The sequence below is a fragment of the Myotis brandtii genome, unplaced genomic scaffold (genome assembly GCF_000412655.1).
Source record: "Myotis brandtii unplaced genomic scaffold, ASM41265v1 scaffold520, whole genome shotgun sequence".
Taxonomy (NCBI): domain Eukaryota; kingdom Metazoa; phylum Chordata; class Mammalia; order Chiroptera; family Vespertilionidae; genus Myotis; species Myotis brandtii.
In genome coordinates, this window is record NW_005369827.1 from 237,529 (window position 1) to 254,639 (window position 17,111).

Below are 17,111 nucleotides of genomic sequence, written 5' to 3' on the forward strand. Positions count from 1 at the left end.
GCCGGAACAAACTTGGAAGAGCCTCCCGGTCCCTCTGGGAAGAAACTTGGGGCCATTGGGACTGGAGGCAGCATCCCCTTCTCGGTCCCGGAGCCCAGGAGCTGCCCGGGCGTCTGGATCCCCGGGGGTTGGCCGGGCGAGGAGCGTCCTCCTCGGGGCACGGAGAGAACCTGCCGCAGTGCCTGGAGCAAAGATTGCAGCGTGGCCGGAGGCGGCGGCCGCCCTCGGCAGCTGCCTGCACTTAGGGACCAGAGCCGGGCCGGGAGCGAGGGATTGATTCCCAGTGGCTTTCTTGGAGACGGCGGATAATTCATACCTGGAATTGCCATAGCCACTTCTTTGGCAGATAACCGGAGGACCTTTTGGGCTTTAAATTTCCCAGCAACATAGGAGAAAAGCATGTAAATGGGACTTGTCTTGAATAAGGCAGGTTAAACGGAAATTGGAAATTGCACACCTTTTTTGTATTTCACTAAAACAAATATTTTGCACTGAATTTTTTTACTAACTCACAATGTATTTTTCCACGAAGATCACCAAGACACTTTAGAGATCTATTCATTATGTTCTCACAAGAGTCTGGTATATGGGGGGGGAAAAGAGTCTGTGATTATTATTTATTTAGATTTTGTACCTGTAATTATTAGCAAAATCAAGCGAGGCATAGGGCAGTTCATTAAAGGTGTTTCCACAGAGCAGTTTTGTGATGTCCTTTTTTTGAGTGCTTTATGAATGAATCTGAGGAGCATTTTATTTTTAAGAGAAATCCATCTGAATGATAATTTGCCTAACCTGAGGGAAGACTTCCTTTCAAGGAAAAAAAACAATCTGATAGCATTACAGTATCCAAAATTTTGCGGGTATTTTTTTAAAGAAAGAGTGGAGGAATAAGTTTCTTCCGGCTTGAAACATGGAACATGTTAGTTGACCTTAGGCTGTTAACAGAAACCTGAAATGAGATGTTTGATTAATTTAAACTCCCTAGAGAAACATCTCAATTTCTACAGTCAGTGGGGTTTGCTGCAGAACCATTAGAAGGAAAAAACGTGATGTACTATTAGTAAGTTCAATGAAGAGACACTGTGAGGGGCATTTGCTCGCATGCAGGAGAATGCAAGTATAAAAATTCTAATTTGACAATAACAAAGAAAAGTAGCTGCTTAGACTGCAAAACCTTGTCAGATATAAAACATAGCTTCGGAGAAAGGTTGTTGCTTTTTTTTTTTTTTCACTGCAAAGTTTCTAATTAAAACCCAATCTTCTGGTTGCTATAAGGAGAGTGATGCCTTTTTCTTTCTTTTTTAAACCTGGAGTTATGTCTACATAGAAATTCTTAAATCTCTGATAATGGAAACCTGAGTTAAACAGTGCTGACAAAATAAAGAGAAATAATGGGAAAGGGAATATGAATGGATTTTACTATCTTAAAAATACCTGAAGGAAATATTTTAGCCTGTCTTATAAAAATTGATACTCTGTTAATTGATACTCTGTTCTACAGATTGTATAACAATTTTGGGTTATATTAAGTGTCTGGAACAGAATCATATCCTCAAAAGGTGAATTTCTGTAGACGTGCGTACAGATGTGCAGCTGTGTGCAAATATTTTTATGATTATGCAGTTGAAAAGGACAGTGAAAATGTGAGGTGACCAGCTGTCCACACTTTGCCTTAGAATTTAGTTATGTGGCTAAGGACACTTTTTCAGCTGTGTGGTATAACCCAATTGTCATCTGAATTCTTAACAGCAGTGTTTTATCTTCATTTTCCTACTGATGCTCTGAGGCTGAATAATAATTATTACCCTAACCCAGAATTTGATCGTGGCTAGAGACCAGCCATTGGGATGGGGGATGTAGAGACAAAAGAAATCGGTAGGGAGACTGGTGTTAATTAGGAAGGTCTCTGCTGCTGGAATATGATAAAATCCCATGTTCACTTATGTTTACTGTATGTGGAAGCTCCTATTTGTAAATAGGGCAGGTCCCCTGTATAAAGCTGGTGTTATTATTCACACCCATAGAACAAACACCTCCACCCCCCTGTTGTTGTCTTTAAAAACTCCAGCTGCTCATGAATATAGGGTCAGGGAGGGCCGGCTAAATGTTTCTCTGTGCTTTCTCTCCAGCACAGCCAGCAGAGCTGTTTCCTGTTCTTTGTTTCAAGGCTGGGGTTTGCGTCATACATTCCAAGTGGCATATGTGTGCTCTTTCCTGTTTCAGGCTGTTTTCTGGTAGATCAGTAGCCCAGACCAGGCCTTGGTCCCTGCCCCTAAACTCCCTATCCCCACCCAGGGAGTTATCATGTCTCTACACACTTGCTATTGCTTAAGATGCCCGTGTTATGTCATAATGAGAAGTCAGTTAACCTTTTTACATACACCCTTTGCCTCCAGTGTGTTTATGTGGGTGAATAAAGACTTTTACCTTTTTAAATGTATCATTGCCTATTGTGACTTGAGACTTGCGTGCATATTGGCTAGAAGTCTAAAGGAGGGTTTTGTTTTGCTTTTTTGTTGGTTGGGTTTTTTTTCTTGTTTTGAGGTGCATAGGGTGTTTGTGTTGAGATAGGCATTTTGCCCTGAAGCTGTCAATTCTGGGTCAGGATTACCACCTCATAGTTTAGAAGACCTATCCTTATCTGAGAGATGTGGCCCATCCTTGTTCACATGTAACAAGGGATGCTCAAGGCATCGGAAGCGCCATGGGATAGAGAACTAACGCAGTCTTCGCAGGCTGGGCTGGCTTGAAAGTCTTGCCTCTGTTAAGGAACAAATCTTTAGAAAAAGTATTAAAGCAAAACAAGATATATTGGAGGGAAAAAAATCCAGGTTCATGGCTTTTTAAAGACAAACACTTGAGTACTAGGAGAATTTTTTTAAGGACAAAGGTTTGACTGTCTTCTACATCTGATTTCCAAACTATTTTAAGAATAACCAGGTCAAAGAAAAGGAGAACTAGAAATAGGAAATTCATTTATGATAGTTTGGAGAAAATTTTAACCTTATATTTTGAAAACAGGACAATACTCTTATTTTTATTGTCTTACAAGCACAACTTTCTTATAACCCCATTTTTTTTCTTTTTTGTATATTCTGCCAGTGTGGGTTAACTATTTAAAACCTATTTGAACAAATTATTTTTCTCTTGGTTCGTCAAAAACAATGTTTTAAAGAAATGGTTGGAAAAGAAAACTTGGCAAGTTTCTTTTTTAAAGTTTTTATTTTTGGATTTTCTTTACAATCTAAAGGAATTACTTACAATATTATTTAATGGAATAATTAAATAAGGCAGCAAGTTAGGCCATATTCTTCCAAAAGTTGATGATAATAGTACTTTACTTTTAATGTTTTGTTCCGCCACATTCTTGCCTTATGGATAAATATACAATATGATATTAAGAAAACTACTAGGATCTCATAGTAGACTACTGATGACTTTCCTTGAAAAAAGATGGGAGTTTTGGAAAGTTTCAATAAGATTTTTTTTCTTTGGATGAAGCAAACTTGATTTATTAGCTGACTTGTAGGACAAGAGGCCTTTCAACTATAATTCATAAGTAACCCACATTGAAGCAAGTTTTGTTGTTTTGTTTTAGTTCCAAAGTTGTTAACAATCCAGATAGATTTGATAGATTGAGGTGGTTTTTTTTTGTTGTTTTTTTTTTTTTGGCTTACCCCAAATCATTCTTCCCTCCTCATTTGTGGGAAGAGGGAGGTGGTTAATAGAGATTATAAGGAGCTAATATATCCTATCAGGAAAAAAAAAAATTCTGCAAGCTTCTAAATGCTAAGCTAAACAATAGGGGAAATGATAACAGTCTGAAAGTTACTATAATTACAAAAAAAAAGGAATAATAATTTTATCTCTTGACCATGTAAATCATCATTCCTAATTCAATTCCATTTTATCCTCTCTCCCCCTTCTTAATATTTCCAAATCACCATTTTTGCTGTAAAATGAACAGCTTTCTTAGGTGGTAATTCTTACTCTATTTTGAAGAAAAATAAATAAATATAAACAACCTCATCTTCTTAATACTAGGAATTACATTATTCTGGAAATTGGGTTTCTTTCTGAAGTGCTTCATTTATCATTGGTTCTAGCTTAAAAAAAAAAAATCCCTAGAATCATGAAACAATTGTTACCTGCTTTGCTAACATGTAATACTCTAGTCAGAAATCATCTTGGAGTGAGGTGGAAAGGAAGGGTTATGATGGTTTTTAGCATTCTCATTTTCCAGCCCATCTGTCCCTTTCTTAGACCCTGTTTGTCCTCTGAAGCAGAGCTCGAGACAGGAAACCAGACAGCAGTCTACCCCGATAGGGGAGAGCATTGTCCAAAGGAGGTAGCCCCGCTCCCCACCCCACCCTGAAACCCCACCTCTTTCCTTGAAATTTAGCAATAATAAGAGACATAATGCTAGAGCCACCGTTTCTGAACCAGAACTAGGACTCTTTTCTCTCAAATTTATTTATTTATCCTCTTAACTGGCTGTGTGCTTTTCCTGAAAAGTCACCATAATTCAATGGACCATTTTTAAAAATTATCAGTATATTTTGTACCCCTGTCAGAGTGTTTATAGTAAAGTTCTTTCTCTAACAAAACATGTTCCTGGATCTTTTTGAAACTCTGCTCTATTGTGTTGCTAGGCCGAATACATTATCATTCCCCTCATCTAATGATTAGGGGAGCTGGAGACAGAATCTAGCAAGTTAAGTGGCTCTTCAGCCCATGCATTCCTTGTAACCCTGGATCTGGCTCTTGCCCTGATTTCCATGAAGCGGGTGTTTTCTGCCCCCTTCCAGGAGGACCCTGAAGAGCCCAGATTAGCTTGAGGCATGCTCTAGATCAGCGGTTCTCAACCTGTGTGTCGCGACCCCTTTGGGGGTCGAACGACCCTTTCACAGGGGTCGCCTAAATACATCCTGCATATCAGATATTTGCATTGTGATTCATAACAGTAGCAAAATTACAGTTATGAAAGTAATTTTATGGTTGGGGGTCACCACAACATGAGGAACTGTATTAAAGGATCACGGCATTAGGAAGGTTGAGAACCACTGCTCTAGATGGTTACCAATCTCTAGCAGGCTTGAGGATCTCCAGGCATGGCCCGGAGCTAGTCTCAGCCCCGATCAGTGGAGTGCAGCCAAATGTAGACGTAGGAGATCCAGTGGACATGGAGGTGAGTGCATCTACCCTGGAGAGCGACCTGGGAATCAGGTGTGGGTTTTTTCTCCTTTGGCCTATAAGCTCTTTATACTAATTACTGTTCTTTGAGTCTAATCACTGAAATCCACTCCTTTATCTGTTCCTGCACTTTATACCCTGGTACCTTCCAAAGCATTGCACCCCAAAAGGACTTTCATTAGTCGGTTCAAGTTCCTGTTCCACTTAGGTCTCCAAACAAGGGAGTTATTCTCTCCTGAGCCTCCAGAAGTTTTCACCTTTACTTTGTGTTTTAGGTTTTAGAAGATGATTTTTCAGACTAGTTTCACTGTGTGACACCTGGTAGAAGGTCATTCTGTGGCCCTTGCCCTTCCTTTTATCCTAGCATGTGAGAAGTGTAGATTGACATCCATTCATTTATTCATCTCCCAAGTGTTCATTGAACACCTACTCATTAGAGCTAATCTCAAATTATGTGCAGTCATTCTTCTTAGTTGTGCCACAGGATGGAGTCGGTCCAGAGTGCTCTAACCAGAAAGGCGTTTTGAAATCTTAATTGCCCGCTGGAACCTCCCTTGGCCCTGCCAAGCGAGCATGGGCCGGTGTGGCACTGCACACCACACGTCCCACACCCTCCGTTACCAGGGAGTGACCCTAATGTGAGATGATTTCACTTAAAAGTCGGTCCCACGGCGCAGACTGAAGCAGAACAGAAAGAGCCCTGGTCTACAGGCAGACACACTTTTGTTCTTGGCTGCGGCCCCAAGCAGCTCTGCAAATTTGGGCGAGCCATTTCACCTCTGTTCCTCCATTTCCTCATTTCTAAAATGGGGATGAGGACCTGACCCTTCCACCTTTGTACAGTGATTATGAGGATTTCCGTATTTACTTGAGTAGAGCTGCCAATTTTCCTCAGCAGTTTTATGGACCAGTTGCAGGTGCATTGGCTAGGAAGAATAATAGCCTAATTTAGGGCCTTCAGAATGTGTCTTTTGATCTTGTGTCCAAGCATGCACTCTACGAGAGAAGGTAGGCATCAGGGACCAGTTGGGAGGGACTGAAATCGCAGCTACTGTAAAGACGCTGTCCCCCATGCCCCATGGACAGATCTGTTCACAGAAATCGATATCCCACTATTGCTGTTTGTGGTGTGATGTTGTCCTCTGCCCGAGGAAGGAGAGTGGGGAAGGAAGTAGCCTTGAAGTCAGGCTACTTTGGGTTCAAATCCCAGCTCTACAACTTAGCTGCTGTGTGATCTTGGACAGATTACTTTGCCTCTCTGTTCTAGTGTTCTCATCAGTAAAATGGGAAGGTCGTACCGACCTTGTGGGCTTTGAATGACACAGTCCTTGTAAAGAACCACCTGCAGATTGGCAGTCATAAAGGTGGTAAGGATCAACAGGAAACCCTGGCTTTCCTTGGTCAAGGGAAGTATGCTTTTCAAAAAAAACCTAGTGTTTTTTTTGTTACACATACACCCTCCCTCCCTCCTCATGCAATTGCCTCCTCTCTCTCTCTCTCTCCTATTTCAGGCTCTCAAACAGTAGAAACCTTGACACTAGACATGTTTAGAAGATCTCTCTGTGTGGGTAATAAAATATTCTTTGAGGATGAAACTGATAAGGTTTCTGGAGGACCCCTAACAGGCAAGATTAAGGTTAGGAGCAAAAGCGTTTTATTTTATTTATTTTTTTAAGAGACGTTTAGTTTCCTTTAGGGTTAGGTCTGGTCTGCCTCATGCCCATTCATTATTTAAGGGAGATTCCAAGTGCATGCAAAGGGAAGAGCAAATGACTGTGGAACTCTTGCCATGGACTAAGTTCTCTTATATTGGCTCCTTGTGCCTGACCAAAAAAATGTCCTTCAGTGGACAAGCCTGATCTCCTATGGGGAGGGAGGCCTCCAAGGGAGTATACTGCATGCTCAGGTGCTGGTCTGAGACCTACCTTTGGCAAGTTAAAAGGCCCAGCCTAGCTAGGTAAGAAGGCGGCCTCAGAGGTACCAGGGTGCAATCAGCGGCTGCACGGAGTGGGGAGGGCCTTGAGCTGGTCTTTGAAGAATTAGGAGGATTTAGATAAGCCGGAAGGGGACGGGGCATTCCTCGCGGGTTGCCCAGCATCAGGGACAAAAATGAACAAAGGCATTGGGGGTGGGGGACAGGGCAGCCAGCATGAAGGGCGCTTGTTGGAGCAGGGGGGCAGCTGGTTGGTAGAGGGGTGCTGAGCATGGGTTCTTGAACCCACTCCTCAAGCCCTGGGGATCCCGTTGGAGGGAGGAAGGTCTGTGAGCTTAGGAACGACTAGATGAGTAGAGGGCTTTGAGAAATGTAGGAGGCAAGGGGATTGGGATGGGTTGGAGGTGGGGAGGCCAGTGGAGGAAAAAACTCCAGTAACAGGGTCCTGAGGCACTGAGGGCCTGGCCTCGGATGGCAACTGCAGAAATGGAAAGAGGTTTCCATGCTGAATGACCAGAAAAAAGAGCAAGTGGGAGGTGGGGGGCAGCCTGGCAGCCTTTTCAAGGCAGGAGTGAGGAGGAGGACTTAGTTTGGGGACATGTTGAATTAATTCTCTTACATAGCCGTGGTTCCAGTGCTTTTCTCTTCCCTTTTTGTTTACTTTGAAGGGAGAGGGCAGTATTAGCTCATGGTTCATATCCAAAGGTTCCGGGGTGCTAGGAGATAAACTTTTAATGGAGAATTCGCAGGAGCTCAGGGAATTACCACCACCCTGACGATTCTTTCTGGTTATTTTTAAGGTTCCAGCCATCACTGCTGAGGCCAGAGTTTCCAGGAACTAGCTGCTGGCTGGAGCCAATTGGTCCCTCCCAGCCTCCCACTCCCTCCAGGGTGGGGCCCCATGGGTGGAGGCCCCTTAGGGTGGAGTGGGGTGGGTCTCCAGTGATAGGGCACCAGCAGAGCGAGGCAGCCTGGCCTCACACAGCCCTTCTGGATTTGATTATATAACACTCCACAGAAGAGGACTGCGAGGTCTTGGGCAGCCTTATAAGATACAAAGATACGTGCACAGCAGGATTATGCATCATGGGAATTTTTCAATGGATCTTGGGTTGCTTGCCCTTAAAACGAAAATACGAAATTGTCAGCCTAAAGAAGGAAAACAAGCGTGTAACCCTAGTAGGGAAAATGACTAGGGTTTGCTAAAATTTCCTTTAAGAAAGGTATGGAATGCTACTAACCACAGGTGGCTGTGAACTTGAGAGTTTACCTACCGGGTCTGGGTTGGGTTTCCCCACCCCCACCCCTGCATAGCCGGACCTCCTTCTGCTAAAGTGTAGGGATTGTGCCTGGTTGTTACCTTTGCACCTGTCCTTATTTACATGCAAAATCAATTGCTTCACTCCGTCTTTCCGAAGTACAGGGTGTGGGCAGAATCTTATCTGAAGCCGTGTCCTGTTTGGACAAGTTGGACTCGCCTTGGCAACTGTCCATAGGGTGGAGCAGATGGGTGGAGGCAGGAAAGTAAAATTGGGTGGCTCGTTAGCCGAGAGAGGAGAGAGGGCGGATTGTTTGCTCACTGGATCATTATATTTAATCTGAAACTAAATAATTAACTTCTTTCCCATCTACAAAGCATTTCGATGCAAAATAACTAATTTATGAGGGGCAAAGATTTAGAAATACTCCGTGGATTTTTTTTTTTCTTTTCCCTTTCGAACCAACTAAGAGAAGACTGAGGTAGGTGGCAATCATCAAGTGCTATGAAAAGGGGACGCATTTCCAGGTAGGTGCCAGCCTTCGGCGGTTCTGGAAGGAACCTCCAACTTCAAAACGCCTGCTTACATCTGTTGCCTGGCCCCGCGTGTGTCTGGCCAGAGCAGCTGCCATTAAATATTCAGCTCCTTGGGAGCTTATAGAGTTTGGGTACAGAAGTGAAGAAAGAAAAGTTTCTTTGGAAAGGAAGTTTAGCTACAGGGATGTTGCCTGCCTGTTCTGGTCCTCTTCCTGGCCAAGAATTACACACACACACACACACACACACACACACACACACCACGGAGATTGGTTTGTTAGGTTTTCTTTTTCTTTTTCCCCCTGAAGTTCCTTTGGGGAGTAAAAAAGTGGGGGGAGAAACATGCTTCCTCCTTTAAAATCCAAATGCTTGAAAGAGTTAAAAGCTGGGGGTGTGGAGGGCGGTAGGGGGCACTTACAGAAGATGTGTTGATTTGATTCTGCTGTTTTTCTTACACCTGGCTGAGGTCAGCTAGGAAACAGGTTTGCTTTGAGGGAGGGAGAGAATTTGGAGCCTTAGGTCAGGCTGGGTTGGGAAGGATAATGCAGGGACCCTTTGAGCTTGCTCTCTCTCTCTCTCTCTCTCTCTCCCCCTCCCTCCCTCTCTCCCTCTCCCTCTCCCTCCCTCCCTCTCTCATCTAAAGAAGGGGCAGTCATTTATAAAGTTGTTTTTGTAATAAACATGCTCTATCTTCTAGACAAGCAACTTTGAAAGGAGATTTGGTAAATCGTAACCTCGGTATGTTAAGGGCTGTGTGTATTTCTAAGCTCTGTAGCACATTGTGCCCTCATAAAGCACAGAAGACTGAATAGGGTGATGACACACAACTATATTACTTCTGAAACGTCATGTAAATGATCCACTGAAGCTTTTTAATACATAATCATACAGCTTTCCATTTTGGTAGAAATCTGACCCTTATTTCAACATCTGAAAAGTTAGAAGTAAAAGTGGAGAGAGTACGAAGAGAAATGTGTTTCTTCCTTTCAGAGGAAAACCCAGCTGTCTTGGCCCTTCCCAGCAAAATAACATAGTTGGGAAAGATGACATTTGCTCCAGTTATGGAAAATTATTTTGGCAATGATGATGTTTCTATATTTTTCCTTTTAAGCACCTCAATAACTTACAAAGTTTTTTGAAACCAGTTTTGCCCTTTTGTTTCTCTTTCACAGCAGTTTTGTTATCTTGGGATTGCTTAGTTTAGAATATATTTCTGCTAGGCAACATACAACCAAGATGTAAATGTGTTTATGATTGGAAAATAGTTGTAAGAAAAAACAGAACCACATTTGGGGCCTCCTCGTGTCTGTGATACCCACATAAAATGGTTAACAGAATTCCAGAGCCTGCTTAAAACCCACTAGGTTTAAAGACCCTGACTGTTGGCAAACTCAATTTGCTGCCAGTGTCTTAGTCTGTAATACCTGTTGGAGGGCGCCACCTACTGGTTGGACTTAAAATTGCTGCCAGTGTTGTGTAACAGATTTTCTGCAGAATTTGTGGTTTTTAGCATTCTTTAAAAATGATGGTAACATCCCCAGAGTACTGAGTTGCTGGTGGGGAACTAAAGCCACTAAGTTAAGAGACTTCAGTTCTTCCCGTGTTCCGGCTGCTTCTCAGTTCTATGGAAGGCACGTCAGAGACATTGCAGTCACTCTTCTCTGACCCAAAGATGGTCTGTAGTAGTGGCAAAGAGGTCTACCCAGAGGTAAGCACAGTGGGTACAGGTATTCAGGCTTTTCGCAAATAAACCAAATCCTGATTTGTGTTCATATGTTTGATTCTCTTCCTAAATCCGGTTCCTTTCTAGCTTAGCCTCCCCTCTCATTTTTTTATTGAAAGTTTTGATTGTAGAATTCACCTTAAAGTTGGCACAGAGGTGTATATGAAGCTGTCACATTCCCACCCCCACTCCCAGGAAGCCCTTGTTAACAGGTTAGGGTACATCATTTTCTTTGCATGCCCTTTATCTTGTTCCCTATCCTGCGACTAGCACTAAAAGCATAACCATAACCGGTCATTTTAGAAGCTACCACGTAGGGAACAATGTGCTGTTAGATTTGATTCTGTTCCTAGTGATATTTGAACTTTGCACAGACTTTTTTGTTGTTGTTGTTATCCAGTGATGCATTATTTAGTTAGGAGTTTCGAAATGAGGTATTCTAATCCTCCCATTCCTTCTTCATTTATTAGCTGAAATACTTCTGTAATGGGAAATACTAATATTCCCTCCGTCACTACTGAGTTTCTCTAAGGCACAGTCTGAAGAAATGGGAACATGCATTTACAGCACTTTTTAAAATAAAAGTAAATCAGGTTTGGTTAAACAGATGCTTTCTATTAGACTTTTCTCTCTTAGGATTGCAAGTCTTGCAGCGCACTAATTTCCTTAAATTTAGATAAAACGTAAAAATTAAAGAATGAAAGTAACAAGTAATGTCTCAAAATGATACAAGAACGAGCAGGTTAACGTGTAATTCATTTCTAAATGGGTTCAGTGGTCATTAGGAAAATTGATTTAAGGCTTTATGGGCTAAATGGTGGCGTTAGCATTTGAACCAAAATGAACTCCAGAGCCCATCATCGCACGTCCACTGTGCCGCTCTCACTGGGAGGAGAGGAGAGGGTGCAGGTGAGGTGAGGAGAGGCTAGGAAGCTCTTCCCGTGGTGCAGTTGTAAAGTGATCCGGCCCTTAATGAGATCTCATGGAGGACATAGGCAGCTGTGAGCTCTTACAGCGACTTTAATCTGAGGGTGTTTAAAAAAGGGGGCGGGGGGTGACCTCTAATAAAGCACAGAGGACTGAAGGGTGGTGATACGCAACTATATTACTTCTGAAATGTCATGTTAGCAAAGAGGCAAATGCCTGATGGTGTTCCAGAAGTTGGAACCAACAAATTTAATGCTCTCTGTACAGGATATATATATATAAAAAATTTGAGTGCATATCTATTGATATAAACTATTTAGAGCTTGCTTTGTTTTGTCTTAATTCTAATTTTCTTTTCCTAAAACATTGTGGGTACAGATTTTAGGAAGTAGATTAAAGAGATGTCCTTTTACATGTGAAAGGAGTTGCCCCATGGGAGGGCTAGATGCAATTCATGAGTCTCCTGACCTGGGCTCTTTTCCTTAGACACCTGAGAATCTGGGGGCTTTTATTTAGAAGGATTTGCATCAAGATACTGTCAGAGGAGTGGGTGGATCTATAAGGATTAATTCCATTTAAAAGGCTTGGGGGAGGGGTGGCCAGCCATGGGTCAGAGCTGCTGAATTATCTGACCTCATTGCTATAAGCACATCTTTTGTTTAAGGTCCAGTATAGGACACTGGACAGCAAGTTTTAGAAACATCTATCTACAGCTGCTACGCTGGGAACTGGTTAATAATAGATCTCAAAGCACAAAAGGGGTTTTCATCCTTCATCATGAAATCATTCATTTTTCACTGGTTGTTGGGGTTTGTTCTTGCCAGAAGACGTGAGGGTGGTAGCACTCACCATTGATTTGAGCACCCTGGTATCAGATTGTCTTCACAGATTACAGTACATCCTATGATGTAGGAAAACAGGATTTTGAAGTCAGGGCCTTAGGTTGAGTTAAAAATGATATTCACAGGTTGTCCCGAGACCCAGGAGAGACTTTCTTCAAGGAAGCAATGAAACGCAAGAACAACATGGTATTACTGCTATCATTGTATGTGGAGCTATCTTAGTATAACCCATAGGGCATGGACCCAGCAAACCACAGATTACTGTCAGGAGGTGGGATGGGGATGGGGAGTTTTCATGCTAAGACATAGGAAGTAATCGCGGAACAGGGACTGCTCAGCTCTTTAGGTAGAACTCAGTCTAGAACTTGTTCACTTTTCCACCCAAACCAAGTGATCTATAAAGACTTCACCTCTAAAATGTAAACCAAACTTGGATAGTAAGTGCCTGAAGAGATGGCTGAAGATCTGAGTAGTAGCGGGGCCGGTGATTCCATCACCTGTGAAGTGCGGCTGGGGACTGAGCAGACTGAATGTTCTGTCCTGTGAGGGAGCAGTTGGCTTTATGTGGACTAGTGGTACAAGTGGACTAGTATAGAACAAAGAAGGAAATACATGGATAACGAGCAGAATATTAGAAGCAGGGAAGAGAGAGACTGAACAAGGACAAGCTGCATCTGGCTAAAGAGTGTCTGATTTTCTAATGAGAAATTTGCAAAAGAATGGGAGTGAATACAAGCTAATATTCTTCACATATAAAAAGTGCTTAGAAAACAATAACAGTCGGGGGAGGGGGGGACCTGAGAACTCAAGGCCTGAATAGGCATTTCTTAAAAGAAGAAATGTAAATGATAAATTTTAATTCAGTAATTAAATCCATTTAGAGTAAAAATAATTTGCCATTTTGATACTAGCAAATTGGCAGAATTTTGTTTTGTTTTAAGTGATAATACAGGTTACTGGTAGAAATGTTGGGATTGGGAAACGGGTTCTGTTTTACTGATGGAAATAATACAGTATCTTTGCTGGATGGTATATCATATGCTTTGGAAAATGTCCATGCTTGTCACCCAAGACTAAAACTTACTTTAAAAATTAAGGATGTGCAACCTAAGTGCCCAGGAAAAAGGGATAATTTACATAAACTGATGTGACATACTGAATTTGATGGTATGGAACCATGCTTACCGAAAAGAAACATTCTCCTCATAAATTGTCAAGTGAAATCATGGATACTAAATTCTGTGCATACTATAATCCCATGTAAAAAATTTGTAAGGATAAAAACAAAGATATTAATGATGGTAGGTTCTAGGTTTTCTTTTTGCTTGTCTTTTTTCCCCTGACTTTTCTGTAAGGAAAAGTGTTTGACACTCATATATAATGTGAACTTCTGTTGAGTTTGCACTACAGTCTTAAGATTTACTGCTTGGAAAGGGCTTTACTATTGTTCCAGAAATGTCCGGGTTTATGTATTTGAGTTAGGAATGCCAATTGGCTCTCATCTGGTTATGACCATGGAGTCTGGTTTTAATTATGCAAAATGGCATCTTTCATAGGTAAGGGACACAAATTCCAGCCATTCGGGGGGCGGGAGAGAGGAGGGAGCAGAGAAGAATGTTTTATTTTTACTAGTTTTTATTTAAAGTAACCTTGGGATTTAGATGGACACTTTGTTTTGTTTTCCAGGCCAAACACCAGAGCACCCTAGAAAGCTTTAACTAAAAGAATGCTCATGTTTGACCCAGTTCCTGTCAAGCAAGAGGCCATGGACCCTGTCTCGGTGGTAAGTTTTCCAAAATCGAACATTTTCTTATTTATTCCAAGTGGTAATGCTATTGTCATGTGTTACGTTATTTCTTAAAGTTACTCATTACTAAACAGGCATTTGGTAGGTAAATTTTTCAAAGGCCCTGGTAGTCAGTGAGGTTCATACCCTACTAGCCACTGTGCATCCTTCAATAAATGGGATCTATGCTTCCTTCAGGCCTGTGCCCCACATTCCTCAGCATACGGTCAGCACAGAACTTGGGCCACAGCAGTAGGTTTACAAAAACTCCTCAGTTTCCAGAGTTTTTAGTTGGAGCTCTCAGGATTGTTGGTCAAAACATTAAAAAAAAAGTTTGGCTAGGCTGATTTTTTTTTTTTTTTTTTACATTAATGTGCACCCAGGGACATTTTTAAATTAATTATATTTTTTTAATTTTTTGAATGTGACTTTGTTTTTAATAGAAAAAAAAATGAACAAAAGCACAATGATGAAGCCCAGAGGGATGGGGGTCGGGGAGTCACAGGGCATCCTGCTCCCCAGGCTCCTCTGCTGGCCTGGGGCTGTGCTCCCTGCTGCAGCAGCCTGCGCCTGCTAGGCCCCCTCGATGGCATGGCCATGGCGCTCACAGTCTGGCCTCCTCCCTCTCACCTGCCTGGGCCTCCCGTAGGGAACGACCCAGACCAGTGGCAGACCTCTGCACACAACTCCAGTGTTTGCTCTGGATCTCGATGGCGTTCTCTAGCGTGGCCACGGCATCGATGGTCGATGTTCAGCTTTTGCTGTAAGGCTGTCTCATCTAAGGGCTGTAGCTCCATGCTGCACAGAGCCGAGATGCAGGCCTAAGAGGCATCACAGGTGGTGGTCAAGTTGTGGCCTCCCTCCAGGGCCAGCTGCTCAGCCCGGCTTCCTACTCAGGGACATTATTTTTCAAAACCTGTGGGCAGTGTTTACCATGGTGAGGAAGCAATATCTGAATGTACCTATAAGAAATCAGCATCAAGAATATGATACAGGTGACTTAGAGGTGTTTTTGGTTTTTTTTTTACTCAAGATCACCACCCTTATTATATAGAAGAATTTCTCAAACATGTTGGAGGTTTTCCTTTTTTTAATAGTGGAAGAAAAAGATATTCATTGGGTCTCATAGTGTTTAGGGTGTGTTCCATAGAGCTGATTTAAAAGATGAAAATAAAATAACTACTCAGTCCTTTTACATGTAAAAATAAGTGTATTAAGAATAAAATGGTTTGCTTGAAAAACTATGACAACAGCGATATGGAGCTATGACTGTGAGAGATGCCTGGAGAGAAGCTAGTGAAAGAAAGAACTTGGCGGGGAGGAGGAATTTTATTTCACTTGGAAGAGTCTGGGTGGGTGGGAATTGTGTTCCTTGTCTTTTTCAGCACCTAGTGCTAAGCTGGCCCCTCTGTGAGCCGGAACCTTCTAGATGCTGCTTTTGGGCCACCGGGAGACTAGTAATTAGTCCAAGTGTTTATGGGACCTGGGTGACAACAGAAAGGTGTGTCCCACTGCAAAGCAGGGAGTGGCTTAGACTTGAGGGGATCTGGTTTAGCAAATATGAAGTAACAAGGCAATTCTCTCACTCTATCTTGCTCTTTCCTTTCACGGGCTTGAAAAATATTCACAAGGGGGAAAACTTGGCCTGAGTTGCATATGAGAAGGTTGGTAATGACACGCTTGCAAAATTAGATCATCCTTATGCATTGGCTGTGGGGGTTCCTGCCAAAAATGTTTATACAACACACGGGGGTCAGTCAGAGGCCCTTGGAACTGAGTTGCCATGGCTGTTAGGAAGCCAGTGAAGTGTTTATCACTGGGTGCAATGAAAAGTTAAGTCAGAGTGGCTTTGAGGAAATAACATTTACATTCCAGCATAATAACTGGATAACTGAGTGTCTGAATATGAAAACTGGGCAATAAGAATTTTATTAATCAAAACAGCGAACTGACTTCTGATGTTACTCAGTGCTGTCATCGCATTCCTCAACCCTTCCCCCAACTATGGCATGGTCACATTGGAGGAAAATTAAGGTGTAAAATTTCTCCCATTAATTACATCTTTGAAATATAAATAGGTTTTTAGTACCGGAGAGTATGATTAATTTTCTAAATGATGCAGAACCATCAATGACGCATTTTACTATTCAGTGTACTTCCAGTGCTTTTAAGCAAGCATGGAGATAGGAGGGCTCCAGAGCCTAATTTCAAGCTAAGAATGAAGCTACACATTGCTAAGTTAGTTATGATGTAATTAAATGCAAGAAAACGCACTTAACTGAAAACAGGAAGTAGAATGCACTTGAAGATTAATACATGAACCTAGAATATATAGAAGTGTTTTTGCAAATAATGGTCATTTTCTCCTTCATGCTCGAGTTTGCAACTTCAGCTAACTCTCACAGAAATTAGTTTGTTTCACCAACAGTTAGTGTCTGTCCTTACAGTGAAGTTCCTTTTTAATTCAGTGAAATCTCCGTTAACTGAAAAATTTGGAGACTAGGGTGCTGTGATTATTTTCTTTTTTTTTTTTTTTTTTTAATATATTTTATTGATTTTTTTACAGAGAGGAAGGGAGAGAGATAGTTAGAAACATCGATCAGCTGCTCCTGCACATCTCCCACTGGGGATGTGCCCGCAACCCAGGTACATGCCCTTGACCGGAATCGAACCTGGGACCCTGCAGTCCGCAGGCCGACGCTCTATCCACTGAGCCAAACCGGTTTCGGCTGTGATTATTTTCTTAACAAAATTAAATAAGCTTTTGTTTTCATTCTTTTAAAAAATATATATTTTTATTGATTTCAGAGAGGAAGGGAGAGGGAGAGAGAGAAACATCAACAATGAGAGAGAATCATTGGTCAGCTGCCTCCTGCAGGCCCCCCACTGGGGATCAAACCTGCAACCTTCAA

The 17,111-nt window shown here is 42.1% G+C and overlaps 1 protein-coding gene across 3 annotated transcripts in view; it reads left to right on the forward strand.

Moving 5' to 3' along the window:
* Positions 1-17,111, forward strand: part of KLF3 (Kruppel-like factor 3 (basic)) — a 35,298-nt gene that overhangs the window by 577 nt on the left and 17,610 nt on the right. Inside the window, exons 1-2 of one of the 3 annotated variants that reach the window (XM_005877433.2) lie at positions 8,669-8,912; positions 14,100-14,196. In XM_005877433.2, the coding sequence (XP_005877495.1) occupies positions 14,140-14,196 (57 nt within the window). In that variant the 5' untranslated portion in view covers positions 8,669-8,912; positions 14,100-14,139. Of the gene's footprint in view, positions 1-8,668; positions 8,913-14,099; positions 14,197-17,111 lie in introns of those variants that run through there. The other 2 variants (XM_005877434.2, XM_005877432.2) reach the window with 2 other exon arrangements.